The sequence below is a fragment of the Saccostrea echinata genome, unplaced genomic scaffold, assembly GCF_033153115.1.
Source record: "Saccostrea echinata isolate AGI-Se365-2 ecotype Australia unplaced genomic scaffold, CSIRO_AGI_Sech_v1 ptg000002l, whole genome shotgun sequence".
NCBI lineage: Eukaryota > Metazoa > Mollusca > Bivalvia > Ostreida > Ostreidae > Saccostrea > Saccostrea echinata.
In genome coordinates, this window is record NW_026889751.1 from 4715596 (window position 1) to 4742729 (window position 27134).

Sequence of the window (27134 nt, forward strand, 5' to 3'; positions counted from 1 at the left end):
GTACATATCTTCAAATGCATTGAATATAGGTATAATTCAATTGAACCTATCTGTAAGATAGATGTAGTTCATTTGAACCTAGGGCCAATTTTTTAAAGATAGGTCTAATTATTTATTCCTATCTTTAATTCATTTAGACTTATCTTCAATTCAGTTGTACCTATCTTCAATTTATTTGAAGATAGGTTAATTATTTGAAGATAGGTACAAATATTTGAAGATAGGTATTTATATTTGAATATATGTTTATTTGGCGCTCCATAGTAAAGAAACCTCGTACAAGTAATTTTCAGAGGAAAGAATCAGATGAAAATAAGTCAGAACCAAAATTTGCAGCAATCAAGAAACAATAACTATAACTTTATACAAAAAGTATTGAAATTGTTGTTTTAATTTAAATACATATAGTCATATTGAATGCACGCCCTTAACAAGTTATCAAGTTTTGGCTTTTCGTCATGTACGTATATTGCCATTAGCAAATCACTTTTACAAAGACTATACAAGAAGCTCAAATAAAGTATGTTTTAACCTAAATGTTGGTCACTGAGATAGATTTAGAGTTGACGATTACCATGTATCATTCCAAATATTAATAGGATTGATGTACAGTCGTGCCAAAAAGATCTCGTTTTAGAAAATGTTTCTCCTGGAATAAGCATATTATATTTGCTCTTGTATCCAAATTCACAGTGTTACTTTGGGGGAGTCGCAAAAAAAAGTAGTATAGCGTGTAAAACGTTGCATTATTATACTTTTTGTTATATACTGATTCAAAGAATTTATTATTCTTATTCAAAAACATAGGAATGATATGTTTTAGAATAAGAATAACAAAATTTTTGAATAGGAATAACAAAAAAGTATAATAATGCAACGTTTTACACGCCATACAGGAGAGTCGGTTTTAACACCAGGGGAAATCGAATTCCTTTGCTTTAAACTCGGAGAAAAGTACATGTAAGTCATGCTACAACAGAATACAATACATATAAAAAATTACAAAACAAATGGAGAATTATTGAATACAAATAAAAAATTAACAATGCATATGAAATATATATATATATATATATATATATATATATATATATATATATATATATATATATATATATATATATATATATATATATATATATATATATATATATATATATATATATATATATATATATATAAAACAAATAAAAATTTTACAATGCAAATGAAAAATTGTAGAATACAAATGGAAAATTTTACAATACAGATGGAAAATTATACAATACAAATGGAAAAGATCGAATATTGCAACGTTTGACATGCCATAGCATTCAGTGTCTTGGAATATATATAAGTAGAGAACCTTGCATCAAACATCACACAAACAATCAATATTGGACTGAAGTTTTTATAGAATTGATTGCTTAATCAAACGGCCAAATGGAAAAAAAGAACAATTCGGTATAAACCTTTTTCTAGGGCCTTTTTGCTCTTTCTTCTTCAATGATAGCAATGTAACTATAAGATAACGATTTATATTAATATGGTTCTAGGGATAACCAACATATATATGTTTTGCACGCGTAGTTTAGTAGCTTTAATTCTTGCCTTAGTCTAAATACTCTTTATATATATTACTTGTATGAATTTACTATTATTTCACTTTACAATTTTTACAATCAAACCCAACGGGGAAGAAACTATTATAAGCGATATTTATCCTTGAATATTGATTTCAAACATTGATATCAGATTACAGATTATTTTGAAATATGCATGTATTCAAAGTGTTAAATAAATGCACGTATACCGAATTACTTAATCTTTGCCTATTCTCGCTTTCTCTGTTCTAGATCAATTTTGTACACATGTTGAAAATTAAATTTCCAAATGAAATGAAAATCATTACTCATGAGCTTTTGATTGATTCATGTGTAAATGCACATGAAAGAACGCATTCTCATGTGTACACACTCAACAATTTCAAAACTTTCCAAATTTCAATTTCATATATTCACAAACATTACTACAATTTTATCGTGTCAATCTAATTTAAGTGACATTTTAATGATAGGTCCACTAGTCTAATTCTTCTTAAACGTCTTTTAATACCAAATATCGTTTTTGAGCTTATTCACACAAATGTTTCTTTGCTTTATATAAATACCTTGATCGTGAAAAAATAATCCCCAAGTAATTAAATTCCTCTAAAGTTTCTATAATATCTCCTTTGTATGTGAATACATTGGTTGGTACTGAACCCTTTGAGATGATCTTTTTTTCACTTTAACATAAAGCTGCCAATGTTTACAACACACCCTGTACATGTGTAAATGTTTACAACACACCCTGTACATGTGTAAATGTTTACAACGCACCCTGTACATGTGTAAATGTTTACAAAACACCCTGTACATGTGTAAATGTTTACAACACACCCTGTACATGTATAAATGTTTACAACACACCCTGTACATGTGTACGTCATAAGCAGTAAAACAAGTGCCCGATATTTTCGGTATCATGAGACATATCCAAAGATTTTTGATGTTGGGGGGGGGGGGGGGGAATGGACGCTTTCTTATATATGTATGCTGACTCAGAAGCTAGGAACCGCCACTCATTCTGTGATAATTCATTAAGTTTTGGTCTTTAAGTCTGAGTAGATCTGAATTCTCGTTAATGAATACAGGTTTCAAAACCATCTGTTAACATTTATTTTAAGATTTTTTTAAAGTTTCAATTTAATTTGTTTTTAACATAAGTTTGTAGAAATACGCATGTTAAACCTGAATCATAGAAATGAAAGAGTCATCAATTTACAAAAATTTGCCAATTTTAATCAGTATTTTCTATTTCTAATATAAGAGTTATATATTATAGTAGGTAAAAGATCAAATGCTGTGATTCATGTTGATAATATAGTCAAACAATAGCTCGCCATTGTTAAGCCTTGATATTACTTTATACACATATGTGATAATTTTTTGTAGTCAAAAACTATAAGTACTTTGAGCATTGAGCTCACAAAATGATAAGAGATGTGTATCACAAAGCGTAATGGAGGAGAGCGTGCAGAAAGGGACGGATGGCTTTTCAAGCGGGGGGTATAATAGATATGATTGAGAATACTGGGATAAAGGTTCTCTACGTATTAAGTTGACACAACCAAGCGCCGTGGGTGAATAAAAGCATGCTTCGAATGTTTTTCGTATCAAATCTACTTCTGAAATTGAGTAAAAGAAGATTCCCTTTTTTCCTTTTAATTAAAAGTTTTATATGTGGTTGCGGTTTTTTTTTTATTTGCCAAGGTATGGACACATTGAAATTACTATATTTATCATTTTGTTGGCTAGCAAAGCATAAATAAAGTTATCGTTCTTTTTCCCAAAGGAAATTCGAGCCAATGTGAATTGGCTATTAAATAAATTGAAAGGTAGCTTTCTAATATATTGAAATGCAGCAGCAAAAGTTTTAAAGTTATCATCCCTGTTGCTTTTAAGTTCTGAATATTACGTTATAAAATTAGCTTTGAAATACTGCACTTGCAACAACATGATCTTTGTAATACTAGTATTTTTATCGGTAACATAATGAGTACAACCTTGAAATATTCTGACTGTGACAATATGACTGTTACTTTGTTTCATTTTGAATGTGACATTATGAATGTTACTTTGTTTTATTTTGAATGTGACATTATGAATGTTACTTTGTTTTATTTTGAATGTGACATTATGAATGTTACTTTGTTTCATTTTGAATGTGACATTATGAATGTTACTTTGTTTCATTTTGAATGTGACTTTATGAATGTTACTTTGTTTCATTTTGAATGTGACATTATGAATGTTACTTTGTTCCATTTTAAAAGTGATATTATGACTGTTACTTTGTTTTAGTTCGACACTGTTTCTTTGTTTCATTTGATATGGCATTATAACTGTCACATTGCTTTATTTTGAGGGCAAAACTGTAACTTTGTTTATTATGTGGACATTATGACTGTTACTTTGTTTTAATTTGACAATATCACTGATACTTTGTTTTATTTTGACAACATGCAAAAAAATCTTTGTAATACTAGTATTTTACTTGTAACATAATGAGTAATGTAAATCATATACGGTACCAATTTTGATGCACCAGATGCGCATTTCGACATATATTTAAATAAAAAAAGACTTTGAAGAGCTGAAAAAAGGTGCCAAAGACTAAAGCCAAATACGTCGAAGGTTCAGAGTTATGCACGAGGAAGATAATCCTTAATTTTGAAATAAATTTCTAAATTTAAGTACATATTTAAGTAAATAAGTACAACTTTGCAATGTTCTGATTGTGACATTATGATTTTTTTCTTTTATTTTGAATATGACATTATGAATGTTACTTTATTTTATTTCTAATGTGACATTATGACTGTTTCTTTGATATATTTTGTGGTTATGACTGTTACTTTGTTTCAATTTGAATGCGATATTGACTGATACTTTATTTTATTTTGACATTATTACTGATATTTTATTTTATTTTGACATTATGACAGTTACATTGTTTTATTTTGATATTATGACTGTCACTTTATTTTGACATAATGGCTGTCACTTTGTTTTATTTTGACATAATTGCTGTTACTTTGTTTTATTTTGACTTTATGACTGTTACATTGTTTTACTTTGACATTATGACTGTTACATTGTTTTATTTTGACATTATGACTGTCACTTTGTTTTATTTTGACATTATGACTGATACTTTATTTTATTTTGACATTATGACTGTTACATTGTTTTATTTTGACATTATGACTGTTACTTTGTTTTATTTTGACATAATGGCTGTTACTTTGTTTTATTTTGACATTATGACTGTCACTTTGTTTTGACATTATGACTGTTACTTTGTTTTATTTTGACATTATGACTGTCACTTTGTTTTATTTTGACATTATGACTGATACTTTATTTTATTTTGACATTATGACTGTTACAATGTTTTATTTTGACATTATGACTGTCACTTTATTTTAACATTATGACTGTTACATTGTTTTATTTTGACATTATGACTGTTACTTTGTTTTATTTTGACAAAATGGCTGTTGCTTTGTTTTATTTTGACATTATGACTATCACTTTGTTTTGACATTATGACTGTTACTTTGTTTTATTTTGACATTATCACTGTTACTTTGTTTTATTTTGACATCATCACTGCTACTTTGTTTAATTTTGACGATATAATATTCAACTCTCATTTATTCTTTGTTTTCTCATTCAAGATTTAAATGCAGCATTACAACGTATAATTAAATCATATCTACAATATTATAGAAGATAAGAAGTTAAAAAAGAACAAAAAAGTATTAATGAAAATAAATAAATAATGTGAATTGGACAAATAGTTACACAGAAGGGAAAAATCAGGCAATAGAATATAGTCAAGTTCGCTAAGAATGAACAGCTACATGTATGTAGAAGTGAGCTGCTGTGTCCGTGATAAACATTAAGTTTAGAAGGGGTTGTTTAGGGTCATCAAAAGTGGAGAATCTTGCAGAGAAAAATCTAGCTCCCAGGAGGAACATATACAGGTCTCGCTGAGGGAGCCCAGAATGTTCTGCACTAAGAGTAATGTCAAAATCTTCAATCATAGTTTCTCACCAAGCGTCCCTATATGTGGTTGTTCCAGAGCATGAAGTAGACATGCAGATGTTCAAAAACGTTTGTGAACGTTTGGTTGCAGATTGGACAAAATTCTTCAGTTACAGTATATCCAAAAGGGTCCAGAGTTTAGCAAAGAAATTTGCAAAGCTGAGTTTTATATAGCTGAGTTTCATAGTCAAACGGTAGCTCGTCATTGTTAAGCCTTGATTACTTTATACATATATGTGATGAATTTTTGTAGCCAAAAATAAATATGATTGAGAAGGTTGGGATAAAAGGTTCTATGCGTAGTATGTTGACACAACCAAGCCCCATAGGTGAATAAAAGCAAGCTTTAAATGTTTCTCGTATCAATTCCATCTCTGAAATTGAGTATAAGAAGATTTCCTTTTCTCTTTAAATAAAATTTTTTTTTTATTTGTCAAGTTATGGACACATTTAAATTACATGTACTATTTAAAATTTATTATTACAAACTGTACTTTATTCTATCAGTTTGTTGGCTAGCAAAGCATAATTGCAGTTATCGTTCTTTTTCCACTTTGAATTGTGCATTGGTTATTAAATAAACTTAAAGGTAGCTATCTAATATTGAAAAGCAACACCGTGTGTTGTTAAAATTATCATCCTTGTTGCTATTAAGTTCTAAATGTTGCGTTTTGAAAGAAGCTTTGTAAGACCGGTATTGTACTTGCAACGTCATGGAAAATGTATCTATAACATTAAGTGTACAACTTTGCAATAGTCTTATATGACTATTACTTTATTTATTTTTGACTACATGACTGTTACTTTGTTTCATTTTGATTGTGACATTGTGAATGCTATTTTTTTTTTCATTTTGAGATGAAATATATGGAGATAACGAACATTATTCAAGATTAAAAGTCCATTAAACAATACAAAATAGGAGCAGAGCAAACACGGACCTCTAAACATCAGAGGTGGGATCAAGTGCCATGGAGGAGTGAGCATCCCCTGCCGACCGGTCACACCCGCCGTATGCTCCTTGTCATGATCGGGAAATAACGGAAATATCCGTCGACAATTCAGTGTGTAAATAATGGCCTAACAATTAGTATGAAAAACGTCAGTCAGCATTTGACTCAATGATAAATTGTATTTGCTGACAAGGTCATTGTATCGACCATAGAACTTACGAAATGATGACTTTAAACGAGACAGCTGATATTCTTGTTTCATCAACTTGTTTGTCAATAAATTACCTCGTTTTAGAAATTGTACATACGTAGAGCATGCTCTTGCGTATCGAATCAACTGAGAGATATATACCCCGTATGCAGGTGATGAAGGTATATTGCTGCATGCATAAGTAAGGGAAGTTGACGATTGAAAAGTTAAAGTCATCACGTTTATCATAAAGCTTGGTTGTTAGATTACCATTAACGTCTTTTTCAAGTAAAATATCCAGATATGAAACAGATATGTCAGACTCTGTGGTATCTTTTATCTCAAGCTCACCAGGATATATCCTATCGACATAAGAGTGGAAATAGCCATTGTTAATTGACAATACATCGTTGATATATCTAAATGTCGAGTTGAAGGCCATAGCAAGTGTTTTCTCTTTTCACGTACAAGATTTTGGACAAATTCTGCTTCATATGAATACAAAAAAGGTCTGCTAATAACGGGGCGCAATTGGTACCCATGGAATTTCCAATAGATTGTTGGGAGACCTGGTCTCCAAAAACCACATAGATATTGTCAATCAGAAACTCAAACATGTTTTAATGTCAACTTCAGAGTACTTGTGTGTACAATCAGAATGTTTTTTAACAAAATAATTTTGCAAATGACCAATGACAAGGTAAGTATATTTACGAGTCCATTTTTATTGAAAAAGCAGCTGTCAATTATATCAAAAAGCCTGGACTTTAATTTATCGTGGGGAATGGTTGTGTATAAAGTAGAAAAGTCTTAAGTTTTTAAGCTGTTGATTTTGGTAAAATCTTGTGATTTCAAATTTTCCAAAAGTTCCTTGGAATTTTTAAGTATCCACATTTGATTTACGCCACTTCTCGAATATATTGTTGCACAGTACTCTTGAAGTTTCTCCTTCACCACTGTTAATATCTTAGTGAGGAGTAAAGAAAGGGGCTTGGTTGAACATTTACTGGAACCCGCTATGTATCTTTGTTTGTAAGGATTTTTATGAAGTTTCGGAATCCAATATAAATATGGTAATTCAAATTCATTTTGGTTGTTTATGACTGTTACATTGTTTATTTTTTTTTTACATTATAACTGTTACTTTGTTTTATTTTGACATTATAACTGTTATAACTGTATGACAGTTACTTTATTTTTACATTATCAATGTTAGTAAGTTTTACTTTGACATTATCACTGTTACTTTGTTTTAATTTGTCGTTATGACAGTTACTTTATTTTTACATTATCAATGTTAGTTAGTTTTACTTTGACATTATCACTGTTACTTTGTTTCAATTTGTCGTTATGACAGTTACTTTATTTTTACATTATCAATGTTAGTTAGTTTTACTTTGACATTATCACTGTTACTTTGTTTTAATTTGTCATTATGGCAGTTACTTTCTTTTTACATTATCAATCTTAGTTAGTTTTACTTTGACGTTATCACTGTTACTTAGTTTTATTTTGTCATTATGACTGTTACTTTGTTTACTTTTGTTCTGTGAAAAACTGTAAATCCTGTGATGTTTTGATTACTAACTCTTCTTTTACTAGTAACCTTACTGGACAGAGCTTCTATACCAAAGCCTGGGAAATTCTGAATTGCAAATTTTCTATTGTTGTCTACGGAATAGAATGTAATCTTTGTGGACTTGTTTTAATATGTTGGTGAAACTAACGATTCACTTTATAAAAGAATATCGGGCATAGATTTCAAATTAACAATGGGAGCCAGCAGCTTCTTTACAATCACTTTAATTTACCTGATCATTCTATTTTATCAATGAACGTTAGAATTCTAGAAAAGATTAGCAATTATACTTATAGCCCATCATTCAGTACACCTTTCCGTAGACTACGAGAAGAATATTGGATTAGAAAACTAGGCATGATCTTTCCATATGGATTCAATGACGATGTCGATAGCCTTGGGAACCTTTCCAGTCCACAGTGTAGTAATGTGAATGTGATGTGTTGCGACTTTTTAGCAATACACAGAGACGTAAGTGTAGTCATGGACATAGGTCTTACAATAAACCTATTATACACAATGTCTCCTTTGATTCACTACTACCTTATCTAAATAAACGGTTAGGTCTTCATCATATTCTCAACAAACTTTACTCCGTCCCTTTGAAACTTTTAAGTAGTCTATTTGAAAGAAGTCGAGGAAAGCCCATACTTGGATTCTTTGACACCAGAATACAGGCTCGGGTCTGTGATTATGAACATTGCAAATCATAGGCTTTTTGAATCGCCATGTTTTACGGAAGAAAATACTACTAAACAACCAGTTTTTTCCCCTTAAACAAAGGAATTGATGCTGTTAATATAAGTAATATTCTTAATCACAAAAGGGTCCAGTCTTGTATTCCACCATATTTCAAGCTGAAGTCAACACCTTGTATTTCTTACGGATATACATCGACTATTGCTTCCAGACGTATTAAATACAAAACAAATCTACAATGCCTAGAATCGAACATCTGAAACATAATCCAACGTGTTCATGTTCTTCTTCACCTTACAACTATAGTCCTGCTGGAAACGTCATTACTGATGACGTAAATATAGTTAATAATGAGGACCTTAAATCACTTATTTTAAGAGGGCCAAAATTTAGGGAACCCCAATCTTTCAACTGAAGTCATAATTTTATAAATATTTTGAATTCTGTGGAAGATTACGCCATGCGATGGATCAAACATAAAAAAGAAGACCTTGACACTTTGTCAGAATGGATTAAGTGTATCAGATATATGTTAAAATCTCGCATTAAGCGACTGAGGAGCAATATGAAAATCATCTATTCTTCTGTTTTCAAGTACACGATCTAACAAAGCAGGTAACAACATTGTATTTGTTTGTAAGGCTCATTATTTTAATTGCATTTTAGAGGAACTGGGATTTCATTCTGCAAGTGGCAATCCAACTTCTACCCATAGCTCCCTTTCTAAGGAGGATATTCTTCAAAATCATATATCAGTTTTAGATATTTTTAATATTCCCAACAATAAATATGAATTTGAATTACCGAACCTATACTGGATTCCTAAACTTCCTAAAAATCCTTACAAGCAGAGATACATAGCGGATTCCAGTAAATGTTCTACCAAACCTCTATCTTTACTACCCACTAAAATATTAACAGCAGTGAGAAACTTAAGGAGTATTGAACAACGATATATTCAAGAAGTGATGTAAATCAGCTGTGGGTAATTAAAAATTCCAAGAAACTTTTAGAAAATTTGAAATAAAAATTTCTACCAAAATCTAACATCAAAACGTACGACTTTTCAACTCTGTATACAACCATTCCCATAGCCACGATAAATTAAAGGCTTTTGATATCATTGACAGCTGCATTTTCAATAAGATGGAACTCATAAATTTACTCATTTTGTCACTGGCCATTTACAACATTATTTTGTAAAAAAAAAAAAAAAAAAAAAAAAAAAAAAAAAAAAAAAAAAAAAAAAATTCTGATTGTACTCACAAGTACCCGGTACTCTAAAGTTGACATTAAAAAGATGCTTGAGTTTCTGATTGACAAAATCTATGTAGTTTTTGGAGACCAGGACTTCCAACAATCTGTCGGAATTCTCATGGGTCCCAATTGCGCCCCGTTATTACCAGACCTATTTTTGTATTCATGTGAAGATTTTATTCAAAAGCGTATACATGAGAAGAAGAAAACACTTGCTGTGACCTTTAACTCGATATTTAGATATATCGACGACGTATTATCAATTAATAATAGTTACTTCCATTCATATATCGACTCGATATTTCCCAGTGAGCTTGAAATAAAAGATACCACAGAGTCTAATACATCTGTTTCATATTGTAACCTAAAAATCATGACCTATTAAACTTTCAATCGTCAACATCCCTCACTTATGTAGCAATATACCCTAATCACCTGCATATGGGGTTTATGTCCCTTAGTTGATTCGATACGCAAGAGCATGCTCTACGTAAGAACAATTTCTAATAGTTATCAACCCCCGACCAATATCAGCCCGAGGACTGATATTGGAGTCTCGGGTTTATATGGGGTGTGATAAAGATTTTGCCATGTATCATTCTCTATTTATTTTGGCATTATGACTGTTACTTGTTTCATTTTGACGTCATGATTGAATATATTACTTTGTTTTATTATGACGTTATGACTGTTTCTTTGTTTTATTTGTATGCTGTGACTATTTCTTCGTTTTATTTTGATTGTGATGATATCACTGTTACTTTCTAATCCGGATCTTCTTTAGGGAAATATATATTTAACTAAGGAAACATCCAGTTATTGAAATACTGAAATGGCAGGCGGATGAGCGGCTGCCAACTTGGAACATCATTTGTCCGGCTAACTCCTCCTACGTACTTTTCAAGATAAGAAAATTTCATTTTGCAGATTATTTGTAAGTTATTGACAAACAAGTTGATGAAACAAGAATATCAGCTGTCTCGTTTAAAGTCATCATTTCGTAAGTTCTATGGTCGATACAATGACCTTGTCAGCAAATACAATTTATCATTAAGTCATATGCTGACTGACGTTTTCTCATACTAATATTGTTAGGCCATTATAGTAAACCCTGAATTGTCGACGGGTTTTTCCGTTATTTCCCGATCATGACAAGGAGCACACGGCGGGTTTGACCGGTCGGCAGGGGATGCTCTCTCCTCCATGGTACCTGATCCCACCTCTGATGTTTTAGAGGTCCGTGTTTGCTCTGCTCCATAATTTGTATTGTTTAATGGACTTTTGAGCTTGAATACTATTCGTTATCTCCATATATTTCATCGTAGATATGTCGGATATTCGCTAGTTGTTGAACTTATGTCACCTCCTACAGTTTTGAGAATAATTTTTTTTAAAAATATAATTTATGTGAGAAATACCATAACTGTTCACTAAAAAGAAAAGAAAAAATGGTTTGCTGTCGTATTGACAGCTTTATCCTTGTTTTTTGATTTTGATATTATGACTGTTTCTTTGTTTTATTTTGAATGTGACGATATGACTTACTTAGTTTTATTTTGATTGTTACTTTATTTTATATTTTGACAATATGAATGAATAGGATTTTTTTGCTTTGTAATAGTCTCCCGTCACATTGTAGGTGTAGCTCAGAAATATTTTGGCTTTAACGATATTCTTATTGTGATATTTGTGACATTTTGATTTTTGATTTATTATACATTCTGATTGTGACTTAATGATTTTAGCTTATAAATAATCTTAATCAAATTATGATAATTTATTTTAGATTTTTAAATTTGTTCATTCTATTTTTTATGTTTTGTGCTTATTTTAATTTTCCGATATTTTTTTCCTATGTTCTACATGTGCTTTTGAGATATTCTGACCTCTAGTTTTGGGAATTTTTTGTGTACTGTTTATTTATTTGATTTATGTTCCTTCGAAATTTTTTTACTCATATTAGAAAGCCACCAATTGCCGGTGGAAGGCTGCATATTTAGACGTACTCGGCACTTATGGCCATTAAGCAGTGAGGGATCTTTTGCTGGTACGTACCTACTGCGATTCGAAACCTCGGCTGATACAATCTCATCCAAACGACCGATCTCTCGTCCCACTCTGGATTTTTACTCACGAGGTAAGGATCAAAAATGAAAAAAGAAGATAAAAATATAACGAACAGAGATCATTTTCAAAAGTCCACTTAAACTATACAAATTATGAGTAGAGACAACCCGCAGAAGTCCTATGGAACAAATGTGGGATCAGGTGCCATAGAGAAAGCATCCCCTGTCGACCTGACATATGCTCTCTGTCATGATCGGGTAAATGGAAAAATCCTATTCAGTGGGACTATAATGACATAACAATTTTTATGAAAGACGTCAGACAATATTCAACTCTCGATAATAGTGATTCAGTTTTGTGAATATTGCTTTTTTAAAATTATGATTGTAGCTTTGCTATCTTCTGATTGTTAAATCATTCTATTATCAATGACTGAAGTTTGTGGTACTCGTAGAAAATGCAAGGTTGGCAAAAAATTTGCAACATGCACACATCTTCTCTGCATGTCCAAATTATGAAATCATTTTAAAATACGTACACATATGATCCGCGTTACAAATATCAATAGCCGTAGGATATTGTAATATACTCATCGCACATTTTCTAAACAAAAAATTATAATGGTTTATGGTTCTGCATTAAAAATTCAATTTATTTTATTAATGAGTTGACTTAAAATAGAGGTGAAGCACGTTGTTTCATTCGCTCCCATTTAATCACTAAGTTAAAAATCGATGGTTTCTTCATCTCGAAGTGTCATTGCAAACATGCCATATTGTATCTACTTATCAAATATTGACAGCGAAAACATTTATTTTATAAAATCAATTTCCCTATAGCATTTCATATTCTAATTGTGAGCTTCCTGGATTCAGTGATATCCTGTACGCTTGTCGGGCGTGGATTGATTTATACCAATGATGATTTATATTGACCTATTTAATTATTCACATACATTGAATTTTCTGATAGTGCAGAACAACACAGATACAAGAAGTAATACATTGTTTTTAATGAATGTTACTAGGTTTTTTTCACCATTTAGAGTCTAATTAATTTCAAGTTTTTAACGTATTCATAACACTAAAATATTTTGTAAATCAAGCCATTATTTTAATGTGTTTTACACTTCAAAAAGAATTTTTCAGTTCACCACATTTTTGTTTTGCATGAATTTAACTATATGAGTATATTCTATACATGTATATTATATCATAATAAACGTAGATAATAAGTAGAATAAGAATAGCATAGGAGCAATTAGATTACCCGATATATCAATTACATCTCATCTCTGAAGAAGCATAGGGTTACCCGATACACAATTACCTCTCATCTCAGAGCCTTTTGTGGTACACTTTCCATTTAAATAGAAGACATATTTCACTATTACTAACAATTAAGAGTTTAAATTACAGAATTTTGTATAGATATATATTTCCCCAACAGGATTTAAAAGAGGTGGATAATCCAATTAAAACTGTAACCGATTCTTTTCACAATACATGTAATAGATCGTATATTTTGAACATTGATTTCTAGTTATTTTACCAGCCAGTATAATCAACGAAAGAAAAAAAAGTGAAACATTAAAAAATATCTTAATTCATTTTATTGCTTCTGATAACCATAATCTGCTTAACCAAAAACTCTTCAGAATAAAATACATGATTATCTAAAAATGTCGAGCATCAGGCACTTTCAATTAAATTTGAGCATATCTCGAGTTTGGAACAACCGAGTCAATTTTATCAAATGTCAAATAATATTCAAATTTCAAACTCTACCGCTTACCTTTGAAGCCACGAATTTTTAATATCTACAGGTAATATAACGAGTAAAGATGGCAATAAGGTTTGACAAGACTCCCATTATAATAAATCTTAACGTCTCTCCTAAAACATTTATCTGTTTTAAGTACCCGTTTCCAAGGGAAGGAATTTTAGAAATCAAACCAAAAATGGTTACGTCCCACCTCAAATAAAACTGAAATCAAATCTTAGATCATTTTTTTACCGAAACAACTGTAACAGTTAAAAAAAATTACTCCTTAAAGGAACAGAAAACATTATTCTGTACACTGACAAATAAAGCAGAGGTTATGCTTTTAGTTATACCTTCTTAGATATTCAAACAGCGAGAATTACGGATTGACCGTTAGAAATTACGCTTTTAGGCTGTACTCCAAATTTTTCAGGGACGTATATACTAACGTTAAAAATTAAAATGAAACCTTTAACAGAGAAAACAGTAACGCTTAACTTCTATTTATATCCTAGTTCTGATTCTAATTATAACAGATAAAATTGATCTTTTGTTTTGTTTTGAGGTAAATAAATCATAAATTGATAAACGTTACTCATTTCCAGAAAGTGGGGGATTCCGTTTACACTTATCAGTTCCACAAGCTTCTGAATGCGATTTAAATATTAATCTGATGGTGTGTTTTTCTCAGGTTGAGTGGTAACCAACAGTACAGTGGATTCAATAGCATCTGTTGACATCACAGATCCCTGTCGATTTCGCAGGTGCCCTGAGATTGATTGCTATTGCAGGTAAGAGCTCTACACACTGCAGGAATATTTTCATCTTTCTTTGTCGTTGGCAAAAATGAATGTTTTCTTTTCTCCATCAATAGACCGTTTAACTGGCTTGCAAAATTGCTTCCATGTTGCCCTGTTAAATTTTCTCAATCTGTGTGGGGAGTTTTTGAAAAGTTCAAGTGTCAAATACTGAGTATGCTCGCTTGATAATTTTCTGAATCATTTAAAGATAAACAAATCTCTTGGACAAAATTTAAGCATTGTGAATTTGTTAATTATTTATTCTGGACTAAAGTTACCCTCAACGTTGTTTGATATAATAATTTAGAAATATTTAAATCCTGTGGAATAAACACAATTTAAAAAAAAAAAGACAGAAAAGGCTTCTCTTAGTTTCATTGTATATGTTGTAGGTATTTCATTCTAGGTTTTTTAAAACCATGACATCTTGAACAAAGATTTCACCAACTAATAGTTGTCTTGTGTAAAGTTGTGTCGTTGATAAATGGGGTATTTAAAAGGAAAGAAAATCTTTTTCTCAAATATTTTCGTTCTCCAATAATGAAGATAGAATTTGTATTGATACGATATTGTTGTGTTCAGCCGTATGAAAGCTTAGTCCAGGTTTTAATTCCACAATACCCTTCGTTCCAGAGTAATTTTCTGCTGGCATTGGATTAAGAGTTTTGTCAAGCGCTGGGCAGGCAAGAGACGTTCGGACCGCGAGTGGATTATAGAAACATTCTGTTGTTGAAAACAGACATTTCCTTTTATTCTTAAAAATGAGATAGTGTGTTCAATATCCACATCACGGTGAGTGAAACGGAGCATTGTTGCATTCTGTTGTTTTCTTGTTATTTCATGTTATTTTGTTGGTTTTAAGACTGCAATTGATAAATTTGAATAAAAAAAACAGGTGTACAGGTGTATTTACAAATTTTGGAATAGAGATATTCTAGAAATTTTTTTTTATAAAAATCTTCCACTCTTTTATGTACTTTAATGTTTATTTTCATATGTCCTGTTTGAAAGTTTTGATAATTTAATAGAATGTTTAAAATGTATGTTTATAATGTAAGAAAAATAATTCTCTTCTGTGTTAAATTGTTATTATTACAGAAGACATAAAATTGCACAAATGCACTTATAATTGACCTGAGTACTTTTAAAAAAGTAATCTAAAAGATATACAATAGTAGATATAGGTCGCTATTAGTCCTTGACTACAATGTATTAAGATTTTTATACACTTTTAATTCTTAAAATTGGCAATGGTTTAATGTGATTGAAATTTTCTGTAGTAAGGTGCGAAAAGACAAACAGCTTCTCCATGTATGTACTCTGCGGGAACTTTACTTTTTTAAATCTTTATAATATTAAACAGTTACGACTTATCGGCCTAGATTAGGTGATGAACAACAAGTCAGTTACAGATCCAGACTGCATGCACGTTTTTTATTATTATTATTATAATTATTATTAGGCCATTCCAAGTTTTTTCCCCCTATGTTTAGCGTCCGCGTTTGCCTTGGTTTTTGACACCCCAAATCATAAACAAAAACAAAATCAGAAGTCCTAAATTATTCAGGTCAAAATGTTTTTATTCTGTCAATATTTCTAAGTATTTGTCTACAATATGTCATATTAGGTACATTTTAAACATCTAATACCTTGATTTTGCCAAAGAATAGATCTTTCTACGAGAAAAACATATTAATGAATTCAAATGCTTTGGATGGCGTCTTTTAATGACTAAAAAGTCTGTGTTTTATTTTTTGGCTTTTGTGTGAGGGTGTGTGTGTGTGTGTGAGTGTTTTTGTTTTGTTTTGTTTTGTTTTTTTTCTTTTTGCGATAGCTACGTAGGTTTCTGATAGATCGGTGGACGCTAGACAGAAAAAAAAACTTGGAGTGGCCTTATTATTATCATCATCACAAGAGGAACAGGTTTACTCAGAAAATGAAAGGCAAATGTTAATTTGAGATATTATCCGGAATCAATTTGTAGCAATATACCCAAGTTTGTGACCTTGGACCTCAGTCCGTTCACCTAAAAATCGAAAGGGTTCGTGCTTTAGTTAGAAAATGTATCGAAGTGAATATGGAAACCATTTTACACCATATATGAATTTGTGACCTTGACCTTTCACTTTTTTGGCCTCAAAATGCATAGGGGTCTTTCTGGACTCCATGACATTTAGAACGATGATAAAAATTCGCTTTTGACAATCATGATATGTGGATACCAATCGTTAGAAATGCAATGAAAACGTTCATTTGTTATAAAATATTTGGAGGGTTCATTTTTTCAGTGTCCCTAGGTATGATTCTTTAAGGACAAAGAAATGATAATCGGAAAAAATACTGCCAATTTAAGCTTCCTCAATTTTGATATTACTGGACTTACAAAGGACACAGGCTAATAGAAATAGAATGACTTACTTTTATCTACACTACCTACAAATTGACCAAAATCAAATAAATAAGATTTAAATGACAGGCGCTTTCACTAAATGTCCAAGACATTTCAATTTCGTCTCAGGGACATCGGTCAAATTTAACTGTGGATGACGCAAGAGGATAACTCATTTTTTTCAGAATGAACAGCCTGTAAACAATTACCAAATAAATATAAATAGCCTGAAAACATCGATTAGCCAAAAAAAAACTTACAGCACAAAAGGCTTTTGAGAATTTAGCACAACGGATTGAATTTTGTATTTATGATTTTCTCGCCTGCTGTCATGGCTAACTTTTGTTGATTTGATAAAAGGTTTGGTTAATGGGTTATTATGATAAAGGATATTCCATTTTATAGATTTCTGATTTTCTATAAATGCAGGTTTAAATATCCCAACATACTTACCCTCCCAATTCAAATCCGTTCATTGATTTATGGAATAAGTAATGAAAAAAACAAATATTTGACAAAATCAGGAGTTCCCCACTCCATCAAGAAAAAGAGTTTTTCATGCGATTCTGTTTGAATAACGAATGACTGTATACCTTTTCAGGTCAACTCATTAAAATATCTAAGCTAGATCACCCCTGTGAAATATAGTGAGATATACCCTACATCACCTGGCAACATGCTCGCCAAAATGAAAGCCAGCGCCGAGCAGGACCTTGAGAAGAAGACTCCTGATCTTATAAAACCGGTGCTCATCACAGAACGGAAGCCGAGTGCGTACGACAAGAAGGAAAAAGACAATGTTAGTATCAGCGATAAACCAAGAAACAGCGTGTCTGTTCCCGCCAAAAAGCCACCACCCAAGGGACCTCAGCAACGAGGGTCTCTTACTGGTATGTTGGCCACTAAGAAGTTCTTCAAAAGGTTATCAAAGAAACAAAGAGCAGCATCAACAGTTTCAGTTCCGGCTAAGCAATATGAACCCACATATCGTATGGAACCCAAAGAACACTATAATGAGAAAAAGGTTTATGAGGTCGTGAAAGAACTCATTGACGAAAAATTAACAGGTATGATTTATAGCAAGAAATATTCCGGAAATCTAACGAAGATAATTAGCAACCAGGTCAAGGAGAAAGTGAAAGCGCTACACTACGATCGCTACAGGATAATATGTAATGTGATGCTGGGAGAAAATCGGGGGGCCACCGTTCTTGCTACCAGTCGATGTGCTTGGGACCCCAAAACGGACGATTTCACTTCATATTCTTTTCAGAGTAAACATCTATTTTGCAATGTGTCGGTGTTTGCTGTGTACAAGGAATAGTGATTTTATTTGCATTCCTATTTAACATCTCTTGACGGACAGAATATTATATCTGGAGAACTTGTTCGTGTATTGGTGATCCAGAAACATATTTTTCCTCAATATGATGATATTATAATCCATGTAGATTTAGTTTATCACCTATTTTTCGATTCCTTTTATTATTGCCTCATAAAACACTCAATTATGTACACTTTAATAAATCGTTATACGATTTAAATGTGTCGACCCATATTTGTATTCTAGTCTTATGAGATGGTCGCAAACACACACACAAACAGAGCCGAAATGAAAGGCAATGTTCTAGATACGAGTTTACTGTAATAGGTGACGGATTATACAAAAGGTGTTTTTCTTAATGACGAATGCACTTGAAACAGCTTATAAGGCTATGCAAAGGTTATCTAGAAATAAATCGAGACAAAATTAATTTTTTTTTTTTTAGAATTTGTCAACAGCCTTTAATAAAGTAGCTTTTTTTAACATTTACACGAAAAGTCGAGTCTCGTTCTTTTGGACGCCTGTGTTCCAGAACAGATTATCCGTATTACAGATATGTGCTTTATGTAATTGTTAGATATAAATGTAAATTCTGTTCCCATAAATTTTGTCCGGAAACAGAACCGTCCGTATATTTGGTGTCCGGAATACTGAGATCCCACTGTAAATAAAATACTATTTTCACCAAGCTCTACAGCACCTCTAAACATTTTTTGGTGGTATTAAGATCTTACAAGTACATGTACATAGTGGAACCAAATGAAAATGGCACTAATCAACTTAAACTTCGTATGTAAATACATGTAATAATGTCATCCCTTCTTCAGTATTTGAAATTACCGAGAATAAAAAATGTTGATATGGACAGGATGAAAGACAGAAAAAAAACTTTAGCAACAAAGTAATTTTAGAAATATGCTAAAAGACATTTACTTGCCTGTAATGAACTTTTGCAATGTGATTACAAAGTTCTACAGATGACATTTTATGAAAGAAAAACGTTTATACTCGGGTTTTACCTCGATTTGATGAAGCGTAGAAAAAACATGTTGGTTAGGATCTATTTATCCTAAATTATTTTAAAAGAAGAATTATAATGAATAAAATGTACTTTTTTTCTTCAAAACAGAAGATCAATGTACTAAAGCCAGATTAAGATGTAGTACACAGAGGTGTCAATGACCTTGCTAAGAATTTGAATTCTCGATTAATTTCGCGTTCCAACATGACTATTTTACCTTGATATAGAATATAGAGAAATACAAACGAATTAATAGTTTCCTTTAGAAAAACTAAATCAATGTTATATAATTACACAAGTATCGTTACATACTAATAAGATGTTTGACTCCAAAAGTTCTCCATAACAAAAAGTAAATACGTACTAACATTGTGATATAAAGAGACTCTTAGAGTGTATTAACTTCTATTTTTACTTCAAGATTCAAAGAGATTATGAGCTATAATCGTTTAAATCCAAGATCATAAGTTTTGGTTAATCCTAGCCTTGGTATCTAAGAGTAAAACTCGGTGACACTGTGATTAGACCAACTAGCAAATACAGCCAAGCACTGCCTGGTCAAAGATCAGATGTCTTGGACACAGGACATTTTTTTTTTGTTTTTGTTGTCAAAGAAACGAAACATTGAGCTGAGTGTTAATTTCGAAACATCAGACTGAAAATTCCAATTTAAAGTCATCTCAGCAAGTTGATGTGTATGTGAAAAAAGCAAAGATTTGGCAAGAGAATGTCAAAATACAGACGGACGTCCACAGCCCCTTCGAGAGATTCTTTCGAACACCTGGATACTTTAAAGCCTAGTGTGAGTATATCAGAACCAATGTTGAAGATACCCATGCAAGACCGGCGTAAGAGCACACAGCCCAATAACCGTTCGACTGGGGGTTCTGGGAATTCTATTCAAGGAGTGATGGGAGCGAGACGCTACAGTAGGCGCTTGTCATCAAAATCCCGGATGAAGCGAGAAGATACACAAGGATCTTCCTTAAATATACAGTCTGTGAATATTAAACAATTAGAACCCACATACAAGTTGGAACCAGATGTAAAATTTTCAGCCAAATCGGTGGAAGATATCATTAAAGATATACTTAATCGCAGACTGCGAGACTATAAGTATGACAGAGGGCAAACACCAATTTTTGGAAAGATTTTGAGTGATGACATCAAAGAAAGGGTGAAAAAGTTGAATTTTGAGCGTTACAAGATCGTATGCTATCTTGTGATTGGTGAAAACCGAGGTCAAGGCCTTCAAATGTCCAGCAGATGTCAATGGTTTCCGAGTACCGACACATATGCCTCCTACAATTACAAGAATGCAAGTTTGTTCTGTTCATGCACCGTTTATGGAATATATGCAGAATGAATTTTCAACGTTACATAGAAAATTTATAAACATAACTTACTAAGTTAGTATTACAATTCAATATAAATTTATGATTATCATATCAGTATGTGCAAATTCAGCGACTTTCTTCGTAATTTCTCTCGGTGTCCTTCCTCTGTTTTCCCATCTTGTCCCCGTGTGCAGGTGTTTGGAATTAAAAGCATTAAATTTACTTTTGCAACAGTGCATGAAATCTACCTTTGTATTGTATCCATAAAGATGCATTTGTAACTTAAGAAATATAAATTATTTTAACTACATCAAATTTCAAAGTTCTTACAGAAGCACAGGCACCTGACCGTGTATGGGTTCAATGGGTTGTGTGACAACCACCCCCTCCCCCAACCTGAGAATTTTTAGAGATTGTCTTCTACATTGTATAAAAATAATATATTCCATAGAAGGACAATCTCTAAAACTTAGCAAAAACGGAAGATGAATCATAAATGGGTATATAGGTATGAAGACCAGGAATTCATGTATTTTGAGGTTTAATCCTCAGAAGGGGGGGGGGGCACCATCCATACGTTAGGTGCCTGTAGTTTGAATTTGAAGGGGTACTGTAATGGTGTAATACCCCCCAAAAATTGTATATTCATTCCGTTTCTCAAATATTTAAGATACATGTATATATATTTACTGGTAAAAATAATGTTGATTAAGTACCTGTACTTAAATCTAATTGTGTTTAAGAATTTAAATAGTACAACATAATGACCAAAGAATTAACTTCAGGTCTTAAAGTCTTTAACCGGCATAAGAATGTTTCGAGTCCAGTTTCCTGACTCTCTTGTGATCGAAGTCGACTCTAATCCTCTCGGAGGCTTTGTTCGGTGTAAGGTAACAGCTTCACACAAAGAATGGCGTAGTCCTGCGTTTCTATTGGCAACGTGATTTACAGAGCGAGGCAAGAGTTGCAAACTTTTATCTTTAGCCATTTTTTTGTTATTTAAAAAATCTATATTTTAGATTAATATATTGATTTTATTTTTGCGAGAAGTAAAAGGGATACTATAGATATTCACTATCAAACACTTGGTTGACATTGATTCAGCTCTCTTGAGTAACGGGAATTTCATGGCTTTTTTGAGACTAAATGTGAAAATCTATAAAATAACTCAATTAGTTGATGTATTGTTTGCAGTTCAGTAAAAACAGTAACAGGGAAAATGAAAATGAAATCATATCTGCATGTGGAAAAATATAAGATGTGATTATTTACCCAGAATATAAATATGTACATTGTTACAGAAGCGATACTGGTTGTAGATCTGAGTTCCTTGTAGGGGCCTACAAATTTATATTTGGAGGAGTTATTTGCACAGAGTTAAACTACTAGTAGAGATTTTCCCCCTTTTTTTGTTTTGTTTTCTTCTTTCTTCATCTTTTTTTTCATAGATATTGGTGTTCTTTGTAGAATGTTGATATATTTAGTAACTTTATTCGATCGATTTTTTTTCACCACTAAAATAATACATTTCCACATTCATTGTCATTTGAATATTTTACTTTCTTTTCTGGTTTCCTGCCGTTCAATAGAGCCAGCCCATGGTTTGCCACCTAGACAAAAAAGTTCTTACATACATAATTATTAATCAACGTGATATTAAACTAAAGGTTTTGTATTATATTAAGTGCTGAAATGAAAACGTATGACCATTATATCCTCTCGCAACCGGAACAGGTGACAGGTGAATTTTGGAAGATGGCTCAAATTGGTTAATTCAGTTGTCGGATCCTATTAATAGTACGTGTATATTTATATACTAAATAAAATAGGAGTTCAAAATAGTTTCCAATCCAAATACAGCAACCAATCAAAGCACACGTCATTTTGACATTTATAATTAGTGTGTCGCATCTGGATCATCTGTGAAAAATTTCACAAGCATGAAATTATAATATACCGGTACTGCGTAAGTTTGTTGCACTTAGCAAATTTTATATTACTAACAACCTTATACTTGTAGAAAAACCATTGTCAAAGGTCCACATGTACGAGCACTTTAAGCTTTCATGCTAAACTCTATTCAGGATTTTTATTTCTTGTGCGTACGCTAACAATGCCCCTACTTTCTTTATTTGAAAGAAGTCTTCAAGTGAAGTACATGTATAGATTTTTCCCGCTCGACTGTAGAAGGAATCTTCATGTTTAATTAGAATGATAGAAGTAAATCACTAGTATTTAAAGAGTATAATGATCCATGCAAAAATTTGAGAGATAATACAAATTTAGCGACCGATCAAAAATTGCGTAAAACTATTTTAGAAGAAAAAAATATAAACGTTCAAGACTGTCAACGGGAAATAACTCGGACTCGAATGTGGTTTGATCTAGTAAAAAAAAATACTAACATGATTTATGTGCCTGTGACCATTTTCCATACAAAACAGGCAACATAAATAACGTATGTAATGCAAAATATTTAAAGAATATATATTTACCGCAAAACAGGAGGCCTATGGGCCACAAAGCTCGTTACAGTAACCTTGGCATGACATGCCATGGCCCCATACTGTGGTCCTACCTAGCCCAAAGGAGTCGTGACTTAACCAAGTTTGAATCCACACAGCCTGATGATGCTTCAGTATCAATAGGACTATCAAGCTTTTACGTTCTGGAGAAAAGGATTTTTCCCTGTATACACTATATTACGTAAAAGTTGATCCCTATTCAACATTACTATATTTAAAAAAAAAAATCAATATTAAATGTTATCTCAACAAATCATCAATTCAAGATCATGGGGTTTTATGAAAAAAATTGTTCTAGGACTAAACGCAGGATGCCTCTTCGCTGCCACAACCAAGTCCAATAAAAGTTCACAGTATGATGACATCACTGAAGATGTTAATAAGAGTTCTGACCAAGGAACATTCTCCGAAACCGTGGTCCCGTGTCACAGTTAATGCTGGAACGAAAAAGAATGACTGTAAGTGACGAGTACAGGCCGTCTTCTACAGGAAAACCGGAGGTCTTGTAGAGTAGGCTTTCTCCCCTAAAATTCCCCAGAAAACTGGCTATTGAGTAGGAACCCTCCCCCCTCCCGAAAAATGATTCTAGAATACTAATTCTCCCTCGGAAATATTAAATTTAGCAATTTATTTCAACTTCTTTTGAAATATTGTCTAATACTTCTTTTCTATAACTGACATGAAATTGATAACAAAACATTAACAACTGATGATTTTAAATCTCCTTATAAAGTTTTAATTTTGAAAAAGCAAAATGTCTCTCCGATTCTTCTTGACATGTTTTTGAGATATTCATATTCTGCATAATTTAAGTGAAAAGTATTTTTTTTACATTCCCTCTGAAAAAAAATAATATCAATTATGATAATGATAATAATAATTTATTAAATAATCAAGAGCTTATTTCGACTTATAATCACTGCTGAAATCATATTTCAATAGACATGTTTACATAATGTTGTAAGTGCCGTAAGTAAAATTTTGGATTAAACATTTTCCCATATAAAATAGAAATAAACGTTCAACTTTTAACCATTGAAAATATTTTCGATGCGCTTTATATAAGGTAGGGGAAATCCTATTCTGGAAAAGGAGATATTTTCCTTTAGAGTTTGATTTTCTCCGAGGGGAAATCTTATTTGGAGTACAACTTCCGGGGGGATGTGGCTTTGGGAGAAATCCTACTCCATAAAAGGTATTCTCGAGTGGACGTAAGGCAAACCAAACCAGCCAACCAGTTCTTACAAGGTCAGACGGGAGGGCAATAGGCTGACAACCTCTAATGAGTCTTAGATACACTAAATTAGACAAGGGTTTCGTTATCTATGTATGATTCAAGCTGTTTATAAGAATTACCTGATTTTGTGTAAATTCAAATACAAATATTAAAATTTGAGCCAATGCTTTATCAATGATAATGATGTCAATTTCACTACATATGGGAATTGCCATGTGCTCTTAAATGACAATTCTTGATATGCTTTATTATTTGCATTTACACTAGATGAAATCCCGCTCAAGAATTGAAGATTGGAGAAGATATCAAAAAAGTAATTGGAGAAAGATTGAGCTTTGTACAAGATATTGAGTACATAACTGTACTCTTAAAACAGTCCCTAGAAAATATTTCTAAAGAAGGGAGAATTTAAATGATTGAAATTAAATCGGGTCCTATTTTGACTCAGTTTTGCAAATAAAAACGGAGGATTCTATTTCACTTGGATTTTAAGAAAAGCTCTTATCTTTCGAATCAATAATTCTTTTTCACCTTATCATTGAGAAACAATAGTTTGATTTGGTGCTTTGGGGGTTCTTAAAAAGTGTTGAATCGATAAGTATCTGTATTAAATTAACCCTTTTTCATTGACATTCACCTCTTGTCAATTATAATGTAACGTAATATTCTTTCTTTTGAATTTTTTGTTTAAATATTTTAAAGATCGTATAAAACAAATAAAAGGACAATAGTATACATGTATATTGAAAAGTAAAACACGCAGTGTTTCCCATGGACGCCTGTGATCTGCACCGCTTCCCTCAAACAGAAAAAAAGCCGTTTCCAACACCAACACCAATCTGTACCAGGGTAAGAGCGGACGAAACCAGGCAGACTAAGGTATATTCTATAGTGTTTAGATTTTTTTCTAATTTCTTAAAGATTTTTATTTAAAAAATAAATAATATTAATTCTGTAAAACGTAGCACGTATTTTTACAAACATTGAAACCCGTTAGATTCCTACTGCAAATATAAGTGTCTGAAGTACGTTGTCTGAAAAATAGGCCAACGTTTTTGGTTTTGGTTCAATGTCCCTCTTTCTTCTTCTTTTTTTTTATTTAATTACATATTATGTTGTCAATGAAAGATTTTTTTTTCAATTAGTATTAGCTTTTATAAAATATGAATAAATTTGACAATAAAAAATTGATTATGAAATACTAGTTTAATTCTATTCACTATATCAGTTGTAGAAATAATGTTGCCACATAAACAGTCGTCTGCTATGTTCACTATATCAGTTGTAGAAATAATGTTGCCACATAAACAGTCGTCTGCAGACGGAGAAACAGAAGATGACGAACCCTCGTTCTCCACCATTTCCCGCCAAAACACCAGCAGCACTCTACCCAGTCTGACGGGGACTGCGCGCCTGAGGAAACTCACAAAGAATGTAATTAAGTCTCGAATAGATTCCTCCACCATTAGTGAGAAGGAAGTCATACCGGAAGTGCCTCTCGACAAACGATACGAGCCCACCTACCGGATGGAACCAGGTCCAAACAGACGATTTAGTCCGGCACGCAGCAAGGTCCTTATCAAGGCAGTGTTGTCCACTCTCCTGGAAAACTACGAATACGGTTTCAATTCTTCCCCCACCCCGGCAGAAATGGCGATGAAGCTGCCTGATCTGATTATAAAACAAGTGAAGACGTTGGATTTGGAGCGTTACAAGCTGGTCTGTTTGGTGTCAATGGGCAGTATTGGTGACAGTAGTGTTAGTATATGTAGTAGATGTTTGTGGGATACGAACCTTGATACGTCTGTGACGTACACACATACGGACAAAAACTATTACTGCACGGTCACGCTATATGGCCTGTATTATGAATGAAAATGCATCTCTCTTGTTCTGTTTTGTTTTTTGGTCAATTTGATCTTGATTGTTATTAAATGCTACTTAATGCATGAAGTAAAAAAAAAAGATAAATACAACTTATGTCATCCTGGTTATGATATTTTACAAAACTATATAATACTCTTGACATATAAAATTTTTATTTCAATCGCTGAAAAAAAAATGAATTTTGTGATACTACCGACAGAAATTCAGCTTAACATTGGTCATGTCATTTAAAAAAAACTGATAAATTTGGGTATTCTCATATTTCTTTTGCCGTGTTGTCGTGATATTAATTATGTGTCACACCTCCGCGGTTCATGTGAATAAATTAACAATTAAAACATATTCAAAGCTGTTACTTTTTTTTTACTGATGAGGTAACGATTTCAGAAGTTTCCAGAAAACAATTTTGAAGCTTGTGCTATAGTCATGTGTAAAGAACCTTTTAACACGAATTTTTACATAATAACCTATC

General features: G+C 32.1%; 4 protein-coding genes across 4 annotated transcripts in view; all 4 read left to right on the plus strand.

Annotated features, from left to right (window-relative positions):
- LOC133205673 (actin, cytoplasmic-like) overlaps positions 1-27134 on the plus strand; it is a 222067-nt gene that overhangs the window by 192974 nt on the left and 1959 nt on the right. The gene's annotated exons all lie outside the window — the stretch shown is intronic.
- On the plus strand, positions 14857-19018 carry LOC133205631 (dynein light chain Tctex-type protein 2B-like). The gene is made up of 3 exons (XM_061341472.1): positions 14857-14933; positions 15576-15734; positions 17933-19018. The coding sequence occupies exon 3, from the start codon at positions 18008-18010 to the stop codon at positions 18653-18655; it is 648 nt and encodes a 215-aa protein (XP_061197456.1). The 5' UTR covers positions 14857-14933; positions 15576-15734; positions 17933-18007; the 3' UTR covers positions 18656-19018.
- Positions 20404-21042, plus strand: LOC133178372 (dynein light chain Tctex-type 5-B-like). Its single transcript, XM_061313103.1, has one exon. The coding sequence runs from the start codon at positions 20404-20406 to the stop codon at positions 21040-21042; it is 639 nt and encodes a 212-aa protein (XP_061169087.1).
- On the plus strand, positions 26069-26929 carry LOC133178373 (dynein light chain Tctex-type 5-like). The gene has a single exon (XM_061313104.1). It carries the CDS (start codon positions 26069-26071, stop codon positions 26648-26650), a length of 582 nt encoding a protein of 193 aa, XP_061169088.1. The 3' UTR covers positions 26651-26929.

Bases quoted from the DNA above. Each gene is read 5' to 3' on its own strand.
- LOC133178372 (XM_061313103.1), top strand. From the start codon at position 20,404: ATGTCAAAATACAGACGGACGTCCACAGCCCCTTCGAGAGATTCTTTC.
- LOC133205631 (XM_061341472.1), top strand. From the start codon at position 18,008: ATGCTCGCCAAAATGAAAGCCAGCGCCGAGCAGGACCTTGAGAAGAAG.
- LOC133178373 (XM_061313104.1), top strand. From the start codon at position 26,069: ATGTTGCCACATAAACAGTCGTCTGCAGACGGAGAAACAGAAGATGAC.